General features: G+C 40.4%; 2 protein-coding genes across 3 annotated transcripts in view; one reads left to right on the forward strand and one right to left on the reverse strand.

Annotated features, from left to right (window-relative positions):
• Window positions 1–3,589, forward strand: part of LOC109478507 — a 5,345-nt gene extending 1,756 nt beyond the window's left edge. The window contains exons 3-6 of the mRNA XM_019780090.1: window positions 1,993–2,285; window positions 2,532–2,643; window positions 2,812–2,961; window positions 3,201–3,589. Of these exons, the coding sequence (XP_019635649.1) occupies window positions 1,993–2,285; window positions 2,532–2,643; window positions 2,812–2,961; window positions 3,201–3,337 (692 nt within the window). The 3' untranslated portion in view covers window positions 3,338–3,589. The remainder of the gene's footprint in view (window positions 1–1,992; window positions 2,286–2,531; window positions 2,644–2,811; window positions 2,962–3,200) is intronic.
• A 686-nt stretch (window positions 3,590–4,275) lies between these two features.
• LOC109478506 (probable JmjC domain-containing histone demethylation protein 2C) overlaps window positions 4,276–12,065 on the reverse strand; it is a 49,445-nt gene continuing 41,655 nt past the window's right edge. For both annotated transcript variants that reach the window (XM_019780088.1, XM_019780089.1), the window contains 13 exons: window positions 11,872–11,988; window positions 11,368–11,523; window positions 10,926–11,021; window positions 10,626–10,741; window positions 9,552–10,409; window positions 9,109–9,280; window positions 8,625–8,718; window positions 8,211–8,341; window positions 7,784–7,915; window positions 7,305–7,444; window positions 6,990–7,166; window positions 6,729–6,863; window positions 4,276–5,962 (listed from right to left, as the gene is read on the reverse strand). In XM_019780088.1, the coding sequence (XP_019635647.1) occupies window positions 5,864–5,962; window positions 6,729–6,863; window positions 6,990–7,166; window positions 7,305–7,444; window positions 7,784–7,915; window positions 8,211–8,341; window positions 8,625–8,718; window positions 9,109–9,280; window positions 9,552–10,409; window positions 10,626–10,741; window positions 10,926–11,021; window positions 11,368–11,523; window positions 11,872–11,988 (2,423 nt within the window). In that variant the 3' untranslated portion in view covers window positions 4,276–5,863. The remainder of the gene's footprint in view (window positions 5,963–6,728; window positions 6,864–6,989; window positions 7,167–7,304; window positions 7,445–7,783; window positions 7,916–8,210; window positions 8,342–8,624; window positions 8,719–9,108; window positions 9,281–9,551; window positions 10,410–10,625; window positions 10,742–10,925; window positions 11,022–11,367; window positions 11,524–11,871; window positions 11,989–12,065) is intronic.

The following is a 12,065-nucleotide window of genomic DNA, read 5'->3' on the forward strand; positions in this document are numbered from 1 at the left end:
ACTGCCAACTATTTAAACACAACATCCATTTATCTCTGAAAATAAAAGTTTTCAGTGATTTTACAAATGGTTTTGATTCAGTAAACATCCAATTGCATATAAAAGTAATAAAAAGCATCAATGCATCAAAGTGAAAGACAAAACAATAAATCAGAGCCTTGTATATTTGTCTCCTCTCTTCATATTTATCTGCCATCCATGTTCTGGCATGGTAACAGACATCTTTGACACTGTCATAAGGCAACAAAATTTTCTGTTTTTCTTCCCAAAATCAGCTGATAATTAATATGCACACGCTGATGTCATCCATAAAAATTACTTGTTGTGCCCTTAGGGGGCACATCTCAGTTTATTTTTGGTCTCAATTCTGCACACCCTCAAGTCTACTGATCATCTCTATGTATAGCGTTAGGGAAATAATTCTGAAACAAAAAACTGTATAGGAACAAGCAATAGACATCTTCCCTCCATGAACGAGGTTGGTGTTGTTAGGGTTCTTTTTTATGTTATCGCATGTGTTGATTGTTAAAACATGACAGCTGGGTTTAAATTTAATTGGACGTTATATGGCCATGAATAATGAGGGAGTTGCTTTGTGTTGGTACAATTTTAATTTTTATCATGTAAGTACCAACCCAGATAAACTTTCAAGCGAGTTTTACAGTGGCCTCCTGTCGGCTTCACAGACTACCAGAAGTGACATGCAGACTATCACCATGAATAATGGTATTTCCTAATAGCCTGGGAGACATTTGTTTTCCTGGTGGTAGGAGTGCAAGGAGTCAAGTTACGAATGCACAACACCCAAGCTCCCTGTCCAAACCTAACCCCACAGGTCTCAAGTCCTTATCTATGGCAGCAAATAATCAATAAGAAATGCACAGCATACCTTGCAGAATAAGCTACACTACAGATCTACAACCACCAACTATTATGGACACTAAAACACACACACAGAAAACTCAAAAAAATACCACGAACCAAAGATAATCATAATTAATCCTGCAGAGGTGAGGTCATTGACCTCTCAATCACAACACAAACAAACCACACCATTAGCAAGGCCGGCAGACCCAAAAACAACCAGACCAAAAAAATATATAGCCTGTCAAACAGGAGGTAAAAATAGATACTAGTATATAAACAAAACACTCTAGATCTGTCCCAACTTTTGGGTCAAACAGACCATCCTATTATGAAGTAGGGGTGAAAAATGAAAATCCTTTTAAATTAAGCAATACAAATATACGACAACCTGCTAATGCACTCTAAAACACAAAGAGACTCAACAACTACCCACATACCAAATATTATACCAAACGACCCACCAGATTTTCCAAACATTCAACACAAAAAGACCAACTTTAAACATATTGTAAATATCAAACGCAAACAGCTAGGAAGCCCAAATTTAAACCACTAAACCATGGTAATAACAACTACATGCTACCTTAATATCGCACAAACAGTCCATAACGCGCAAACAACAGAATAAAAAAATTAAACTGCAGTACCAAGGTCAATCACCAGGGGCTCAAAGTCAACCTACACAATCTCCAAGGCCCCATCCATCAATCTGCCAAATATCGTACAGTTCCTTCTCACCGATCTTCAGATATCAGACCAAACATGAAACGGAGTAAAAACAATACCCCCATTTTCATGGAGGGTAATTATGATACCCTTCTAGCTACAAGGACAGCAGAAGTTCACTTTCTTCAAAAGGAAGAAGGAATTTTGTAATCAGTAATTAAGGATGAGATGAGCCAGACAAGATTAGGTATTTTTACATGCTTGAACCCAATACCATATAGTATAGCCACCAAAACATACAAAGAGGAAACCCTTGTGTAATAGTAAAGTAAATGACATTTTATTAGTTAAAGGTATTTGTTGTGAAAGGAAAAAAATCTTGTTGTGAAACATACTAGTATTTGGATATTGAAAACAAGGAGAGGATCTATATTGAGTACAATGTGCCTTTTTTATCAGTTCCAGTTGCACCAAAAGCATTCCAGGCCAACAATGACCCAAGTCGTCTGTTCACGCCCCGGCGAGCGCTCGGTGATGTCAACAAGGTTCCTCGCCAACATCCATCACAGACTCCAGCTACTGCCAAGAAGCCTGGACTTTCCATGAAGACTCCGAACATTCCCAAACCACTGGGGGTCAGAAACATTGAGAATGCCAGGAAGATGTCTCTTAACAAAACTCCAGGGTTAAAGAAGCCTCTCCAGAAGACAGGGGGACTGAGACAAATGAGTACGAGCATGACACCAGCTCAGGTGGGTGTGTTTTCAGGATGTACAAGATAAGATTTAAACCAGTGATTTGATGGGTGGGATGAGTTGGCTTATTAGGTGCATAGCACAAACTTCGACCTCGCCTTTCATTGCATTTCTGTGTTACTGTAGCATATGTGTCAATTTTGGTTACAAATTGTTGCACAATTACACAGTGCAGTATGCAGCATACCACTATTATCTGATATTGTCTGTTATTCAAGACTTTGCATGTGTGTGTATGTTCAGATCAAGAGGAGAGGGCCCAAGGAAGTGGAGGTCAAGGTTCACACAGACAGAAGTCCTCTTGATCCAAATAATCTTCCTGACATGGAGACCATGCACATTTATGAGGACAGTGGTAAGTATATCTATCCATATATATATGTGTGTGTGTGTCCATATATATATATGTGTGTGTGTATGTGTGTATTTACCATATTTTCTTTGTTTCAGTCAAGTCTTCTTCAGACCTCTACTTTTGTAATACGAACAATTTATCGTTATATACACCTGTTACTTTCTGCAGATGACTTCAGTGTTTTTGCTGCGAATGAAAGACCCTCTAGTATCATAGGGAACTTCCTGAGGAACTTGAGCATTCCCTCCATGCACAGCTCTACTGCTGAACCCTTCAAGGAAAGGAAACTGGAGTATGAAGAAGTCAGAAGACCATGCTGTAAGAATCATCCTGCTTTTGTAATACAATGTACTAATATATTTATATAGTTGTAAATACGTTATTGTAAGGAACAAAGCAAACAAGGATTGTGTGTGATGTAAGTTCAGATGACTATGTATTACACTTTGTTTCATTGTCACTTTCTAACAGTTTCTGTTAGCAATGTTCTAAAATCAATCAAATCAAGAACCTTACAGATGAATAGAGATGAAACACCAGCACTTCATCTTTCACAGGTGATGACTCCTTGGACTTGAACCCATCTCACCTGGAGCTGAACCTGCCTGACCTCTGCAGTGACCTTAGTCCTGTTGACCTCCCTGACCTGGTGGATTTTGAACCCCTCTTCATCTCCTTACCAGACAGGGTTTAAGTTTTTTTAATGGATGTAGTATAAGGAATCAACGTACCTTTTATTGTAGTGCATGCATTTTAAGTGTTAAGTCTTGACTAAGAATGCAAGCACACATCTAAGTGGAATATCGACTTTGTTGCTCTCAGTTATGTCACATTTGTTTATAAACACTGCTTAACCCTTGTCCTACCAGTAATATTGTCTTGCAGTACATACTGTTTTTATATGTTGTTACTTGATGTCGGTTGGATTAATAAAATTGTTTTTGTAGCTTTTTGTTGCTTCTTACTGTGTCTGATGACTAAAGAATAACTACCCCCACCTAGCTTCTTCCACTATTTTCCACCACTCCCCTCTATGCCTGGCCTCCAAAACAAGTCTGCTTTACCTGTTGTTCCTCTTTGGCCTGGAGTCCAGCCTTGTTAGCATTACTTTACTCCCCAAGATCTGCTGGACTGCAGGCTAGTTTATCTTCACCCCCTCTCAAAATCTGCTTGCCCCTCACCCACTGGCTGCCATGCCAATTACCAGTACTACTCTGCCAATCAGTTGATAAGGTAATCGTGCAGAAAATAACAATAATGCTTTGTTACAAGTTGCCAATTGTCTTGTACAGTACACATTCCCTGGTTCACCTTTCTGCTATGTGGCATTGTACAAAACCTTTCCAGTCTGCTACCGTGTGTGGTGTGGGGCTGACATTTTTTCAGAAGTCACACATGCCCGACCAGGCCCAGTTCCTGCTGAACAAGTTTATTATAGTCCTGAGCCAGCTATTTCAACCTGAAAACTGACATCCTAGACTGCGAGCCTTGTAGAGAAAAAAGGCCGTATACTGGTGAAACTTAAAGATGTACTGATAAGTTAAACATTGAGTCCTTTCCTGTTTATGGTGGGGTTTGAGTGCTGACCAAAAAATATACTGCAAGAAATGAAACACTGCAAAGACAGTTGTCAGGTTCAAACCAAAATCAATTTTTAATATAAACATTGTCTTGATTTCAACAGTACATTCTAAAAGCCTAGCAATGTCACGCTTCACATTTTTCTCCAATAAAATAGGTAGACGTCTTCTGCAAAGTCACAGGTGAGCAAGTGTACATACATCAGAACCTGTCTTCTCATGTATAAAAATATTCCTATACACAACTTTATGTACAAGGAGGGAAGCATTTGACGCTTCAAAGAATTCTGCTGGGATGTGAATTTATCTGGGTTAAGGCTAGCTTTAAGCTAAGAGCAAATATTTGCTCCTTCCCCAAATCTTTTAATAACAAAAGTGGCAAAAAGCTGTCCTATCTAAGCCATGTCTGGCTAGCTTGCTGAAAACCAGTAATATAAAGAAAAAAAAATCAAAGGCACGATTTTCATTAGTTCCACATCACATTTAAAATTGTATCCAATCACATGATACTTGTTAGTACACGATGTGTGCCCACAATAAAATGTGTATCAACCACCTCACTATTGTATTCCAGAGTCATAATTATTTTCTGTGGTACTTTATACAAATGAGCTATACTATTACAATTGGTAGACAATATTGTAGGAAAGAGTAAACTTTTCATGGAAAACACATATACATCTTCAAAAATTCTCCACAATTTTCTCTTCTAATGCAGTGTTTGTTCCCTTATTTGAGATACACACCAATCTTTGACATTACAATACCACATCATGCAAGCACCAACATACACAACTGGATATCATATAACACAGTAGATTGCCTGGGATAACCAATAGTACAACAGGTTTAGTTCACGCAGGGAAGTCCAAAAAACACTGTCCTGTCAACCAGTCTCACCAGTACATATAAGTACGCTTTTGTGCCCACATCAACACGCAGATGCAACGGTGGTAGCTATTTACATTCGAGCAAGACAAAAAATGACAAAAATCACTCGTACTGTAAAGTCATTCATTCATACTTCATGGATAAAGTCTTTGATTCTGTACATCCTGAGTTGGAGCTCCTTAACATTTGGCAGCAGCATTCTAAGAATTCTATACAGCTGTCAAAGTACAAACAGTATTGTCTGCTTGCCTGCCTTTGCTATTCCTTTTATTATTTTAACCCCCATTCACCCACACAAGCCAGTTTTATTAAATTGTATACAACATCCAAGTATGCATCAGCTGTTTCACAATGATGCAGCATTATACCTCCCAAAGCTACTTCATTGGGCAAACTAGAAAAAGTCTATGTTTGGTATTGTAACGTTCAGTAAAAGGTAGAATTTTTGCAATCACCTTTAAATCAAATTTGGAAGTCAATACAAAGAATAATTGAGAACAGCTATAAATAATCTTTTAGCAGGCAAAATCCTGCTAAAATCAACTTGCATGGTTGAAAGACAGATCAACTTCCTTGATTGTTCAGTTGATGGGAGAGTGCTCTAACTGTTCAGGACCATTCCATCACTTCATAATATGATTGAATCAGTGTCATACTTCTGCCCCAGTGCAACTTGAAGCTTGGACACATCAACTTCCAGCAGTTCGGGGGCAAAGCCAGTAGGTCTCTATCAGTCTGCATCATTTAGGTCATTGTGAGACAGAGAGACTGTCCAGAGGAACATTCTCTTCATAGTACTTCAGGCAACTCACAGAATCCTTGATGGCATGGTAAATGATGTTCTTGATCTGATGGAAAACAAACAACATAACACCGTTATATCAACTTGCATCAATCATACACTTTCCTAAACCATTTAAATAGCATTGAAGAAGACCTGAAGGCAAAAAAAATCTGACATTGGTCATTACACATATAATACCTGGCACAACTCTTTGTTAACAATCATTATCATATAGCCGGACGGCGTGGACCAATCAGAGGCCCGGATACCCGTGCTGTTATTTCCCGATAACAGCACATGTGTTGTTATGGCGGAATAACAGCACATGTCGTGTTATGGCTGATACCATTATGTTATAGGGTATAGGGGCATGCGACTCTTTCTGTAAACCTTTGTAGCATTTTTCTGTCCAATAAACTTTTTTGTTTAGCTTCATTTAAACTACAATTTGCATTAAATGAAATTATCCATATTTGTTTTAAAGCGTATAATATATTCGAATGTATTTTTATGTATGTATATATATTAAAGCTGTTGTATTTCAAACAGGAATTGTGTTGATTGACAGTTTGGATAGGCTATATGATAATAATTTTAATGCACTGCCTTTTCCTCGTTGTATATGGTGTCATAACTGCATGGGCAGCTGCCATAACCACCTCATAAACCACCTCGTTCGCTTCGCTCACACGGTGGTTTATTCGGTGGTTATGGCAGCTGCTCATGCAGTTATGACACCATATACAACTCGGGGCAGTGCATTAACCCTTTATCATTACATTTGTGCCAAATGGTATGCAATAGAAGAAAGCATGGTCTGTAAACCCCACCTGCAGCTTGTCCTCATGGTTGGTATGTGTGTCAGACAGCTTTCGAAACTCTTGCGTCAGGCGGAAGCAGTGGCTGACGTGTTCTGGGGACACGAAGTCCTCCGCTACCTTTATGCAGCTGTGCAGATTCCTCACCTAGTAACAAAGACAGAGCATAATATTATGGTTTGTTCAAATTAACCATTCATTATCAATGCCATTACCTTTATTGTTGTGATCAGGCCAGGAGTGTCTTCATCAGAAGTTTGTGAAAGTACATACCTGATGGGGTGCCCCGCCTGGGATGAAGACAGCGTCCCCCAGACACTGCACGATGGTCCAGCCCTCCACACCGTACTCCTGGTACAGGCGCTTCCTGAGGGCACTGTCCAGATACCAGCTCTGGTCGTGGATGGGGTCGTGGTCCTCTGGGGAATCCTCACCCTGCTCTTCACCAACCTGACACAAGCAAACATGTGCAAGGTTAGACACTCATGCATTAAATATTGGAGAGCCTTTCCAAAACCCTGTAGCACACTCTCCCTTACTATAATACAAACTCAGTTGATCAGCACACATCATATATCCCATCCCTACCTTGATGAGGAAATCGCGGATCTTCTGAGCGTCCTTGGCAGCGTAGATGTGCCAGAGTGCTCCAGGTTTCTCTGCAGTCTCCCGTACCCGCCGCCTCATGATGTCATCACAGTCTGCCTCATCTATTGCCTTCAGGGCTTCTGTTGGGCAGAAAACAAACAATTATTTTCACAAAATTATGGGGAAAATACCAAACATCCACATGAATGGTTAACTTCATGTAGAGAATCATGACAAACTAGTTGTAAAAATGGACCAATGCTGTCTGTCCATAGACACACTTCAGACAATACTGTAGTAAGTGAGTGAGTGCACCTTGGCCAAAATTTTGCATTTCTATGTTCATTTCTATGTTAAGCATTTGCATGTTTTTCTCAAGGTGGATGGGGTAACATGTTCCATATATTGTTCCCTACAATATCTCAACATGTGATGCATCTGAGAAGTTTAAGTAGGATACATGAACTTGTTAGTCATACCTCTCTCATAATCAATGCTGCTATTCCCCTCATCATCAGAATTGGGGATTCCAACATACACCATCACATTCACCGCATCAGAGATGTCCAGATGGAGATTGGTGGTGCCTTCACTAGGATGTGCAGCTGAACCTGAAGGACAGAGCAGAGTGGTATCAAATACATGTATTACAGAATTGTAAAGGTCATTCCTCCAAGACAGACCAGAGGTACCTGCACTGGTGCAGGAAAAGTAAAAAAATACATTCACCACGTTAACCTGCATTTACATTCTTTGTTTTGAATTTTACTTTTTAGCAGAAATGCTGTACATTTGTATCTGCAGTCTGTAATTTTACCTGCACTAACTTCAATATGCAGGTGCTATTTCAAACCCTGTAGACTAATACATGTACTAATAGAATTATATATCAAATTCTGTGTTTACCATAGGCATTGTACATCTTGGGTCCGAGGTCTGGCCTGACAAAGAAATCAGGAAGTCTGGAGGCCAGGTTGAGTTTGCCTGTTCTACGTGTGTACTCTGGTAGGGGGAGTGCCTGCATCAAATCCTGGAATCTGTAATGGAACAAAACATACATGTATTTCATAAGCTGTTAAACACATGCCTGAGTTTGTAATGGGCTCCCATTTTCTGTGTGAAAAATAGTGACTTAAAGAGAAAGAATTGACCATGAAAGCCTAATTTTTTTGTCATCAATTCAATTCTGTACACCATCAATTCCAGCAACCATCTCTTCCAATAAATAATTCTCATGCAAGCAAACTCTGCAAGTCAAAAATAAAACTGTAGGATGTCAAAATGAAAAGCAATGAAATAATTCTACTGAAAAGCACATACCTCCTTGGTAGCATTTCGCTGAAATCCTCTCCAGGAGGCCAGTCTTTCAGCTTCAGTAACATGGTATCATTAGTCTCCTCATCCTTCAGACGCTCTGCAGGGAACATACAAACATTTATTCATTCAGTCATTAAGATTTACCACATTTGTTTCCCTAACCTGACTTACAATGGGTGAAGCATGGCCAAACAAGAAGAAAGTGGTATATTCTAATCCCCTTGGGATAAATGTCAGAAATAAAGTACATTCTGACAAACTTAACTTTATTTGTTATCAGAGATTATTCAATTCGGTCCAACCTTGTTACCAAGTTTTCTTCAGAAATGACCAGCCACCAGATTTGCACTTACAGTTGAGCACAGCAAAGCAACATACATTTTGCACAACTACTTGCAAGATTTATCAATTAAAATGTGTGGTAATATATTATATCCATTATAAACTATAAACAGTGCACTGACTACATGTAGAAAACACCACTCACTGGGGATGTCTTCGAAGCCATCCCAGAATTTCTTCATGGCAATGTTGGGGATGACATTTCCGTTGCGACAGTTGACCAGGTCATTCTCCAGCTCACCAAACTCACGGCTGAAGGCCTCAGGACGCCAGATGTTGGAGTTCAGGTACTTGTTGACTCCAGACACTAGAACAGGCTGGGACAGAACAAGCAGAAATCCTTGAGTTTATTTTATAAAATGACTCGTGTTTGATTAGTAATCATTTTCTGCAGGACATCCTCATATTCAATTTGTGTGCAATTGGCTACATTTTAGTCTCCTAAGTTATACATTGTACATCTAGGGAAAAAGATGCCATATGGAATACACCTTGAGCAACCCACTTCACTTATTGAAAAGACCAGTGGTGCTTCCTGGTGTAAGTGGCTCAAAACCATTCTGGATAAGACAACGATATCTGACTCACCATGCCCCTCTTCCACTGCTCCTGGAACAGCTTCAGGTTGTTGGGGTTTTTGGGATCATGTAGCCTGAGGAGTCTGCCCTCACACAGCCAGGAGTGGGGCACGTCTGGGAACCACACACTGGTCTCCGTCAGGGTGTGTCTGGGGACAGGCTCGTCCACAGACGGGATCACCGCGTCGTACACCGGCGTCTGGTGCATGGACGTGCCTTTCCTCACTGCCGGGGAGTGGACCATCGGGATGCTCTGTTCTACCACTGTAGAGATGATCTCGTCAAGTGTACTGGTAATCAGTCGACTTCTCTTCTGCCCACCCACAGGTACAAAGGCATTTGCCTTCTTCCCTAGGTCACAGCTCTCTGCCTTCTGTGTCAGTAGTTCACGCAGGGTCTTACATCCGATAGCCTCATTACTCAGCTCCTTGGTGTCCTTACCAGAGCCACCTGATTCTCTATTTAAAGGAGATTTGCTTGTCCTGTCAGTAGAGGAATCATCGTCTGTACTTTTTGAATTCTGGAATGCCTTAGTAGATCCTTTCTCAAATGAGGTATTGAAGTCAACCTCCATGTCCCCTTCCCTTGACTCCCCAGCATTCAATTTGCACTGCATGTTGGCTACGTCTGCCAGGGTGTGGAGCCCGAAGGCAGGGGCAGCTGGTGCAGATGACTTGGCTGTTTCCTGCGTGGGGCGAGACCCTGATGTAGAAGACGGGTTAGCGTCACCATCCGTGGACACAGCTGGTCGAGAGTCCTTGTCTCCATGAAGTGTTGAAGACGGAAGGCTGCTGGTCAACTTACCATCCAAACCTCTCTCCCGCCTTTCTCTTTTTGCGTCCATCTCGAGGGCAGCATTCCACAGAAGCTGCAAAACACACAACATGCAGTTAACATGCATGTTCATTGGTGTTTAAAAAGATGACTTTAAAAAGTCAGTTAAGTCTTCCAATAACATGGTCAAATTGCATAGGTGTTATGTGATATGTAAACATATGACATTCTCATCTGCATGTAAAAGGTTTAAGCTGTGTGAATGTGTAAAGCCATGTAACAGAACAAATGCAGATGTAGTTCAACTTACCTGTGAGATGCCATTCTGACCAACTGATGACCTCTTCTTTCCCAGACAAAGGCAGTTGGACTTGATGCTCCATTTGTCTCGAACTTCATGAATAAGCTCGCGGAGATCATCAAGAGCTGTGGGACAAAGAGAGAAACTTTTTTTAAAGACCTGACAGTACTGAGCATCTGTGGCTAAATGTAGCACACAAAAGTTGTGGTTTGACTGCTAACATATAGTAATATAGCACAACTGGGAACACTGGCCCAATACTGAAAAACAGATCTATACATCAAAGCTTGACCATAAAGCTTGACTCACCAGTGCCTGGGATGATCTGTGTCAGCATGAGATTCTCAGGTCTGTGATGCTGGTGTTTGATACACTCTAACCAAGGGTCATCATCATCCAGTTCATCTACAAGAAAATGTGTTGAAATCCATGTTAATATTTCAAAATGTGACAAATGCAAATATGAGGCTTTACTAAAGAGATGCACGTCTTTTGATTTGTTCTACTGGTTCCACTTTTCCTCAGAGACTCATTACAGTCACTGATAAAATACAGCAGATGAAAATCATCTCTGTGAAACATCTGATTCTGTTCAAGTTCAATATAAAGTAAACCAAACCAAGACCACCGCATTTTTACCTACGTTTACACCTAACTACGTTCTTAATACTTTCCCACATGCCTATAACAGATCAGAGCTCTAATACTCTATAAAGAGAGGAAGATTGATTAAAGTTTCTGTGGCACTTACCGTCTGTGAGAGGAGTGTTCTTCCTGGCCCTGAAACAGTCCAGACACACCACAAAGCCACACTTCTCACACACCCAGTGGATGTTGAAGAGGGTCGTGTCACACTGGTCACACAACTCGCGCACCCCTGTGACTGCCCTCTTCCAGGCTGGTTTGGCTAAAATTAGAACACAGCAACAATGAGACTACTGTTGGCCTTGTTGCATACATGTGTGTGTAGGAAATCATTCACAAGTACTGAATTATAAATGTATAAATTGGTTCCAAAAACAAACATTTCTCCTTACATAGTGACATTACCAATAAATATTGGACCTAATTTATATTAAACACATCAAACCAGTTTAACCATATTCATTCCAGAATCAATTAGATTTTCTCCGAAATAATTCCATTCCAAACCATATCATCTTAAGCTTCCGTTCAACTCTTCAATTAGTCACTAGTCTTAGCTATTACAGCAGTTAAGTCATAACAATGGCTTTTTTCAAAAAGTTGAGCATACCATCATTGGTACCCCAGTTCTTTGCCACCTGCTCTGAAGTGACCAGCTCACAGAACTTGTCCCCCACCAGAGTGATTATGTACTTGGCCTCATCTGCTCGTAATGCTGGCTCCACATCTGAAAACACAGAATAGGGTAAAGTGTAACATTTCTGTATCAGTGTGCATTGAATGCACAAAACATAATCAGGTCAA

Source organism: Branchiostoma belcheri, unplaced genomic scaffold, assembly GCF_001625305.1.
Source record: "Branchiostoma belcheri isolate BF01 breed outbred unplaced genomic scaffold, Haploidv18h27 scaffold44, whole genome shotgun sequence".
Lineage (NCBI taxonomy): Eukaryota > Metazoa > Chordata > Leptocardii > Amphioxiformes > Branchiostomatidae > Branchiostoma > Branchiostoma belcheri.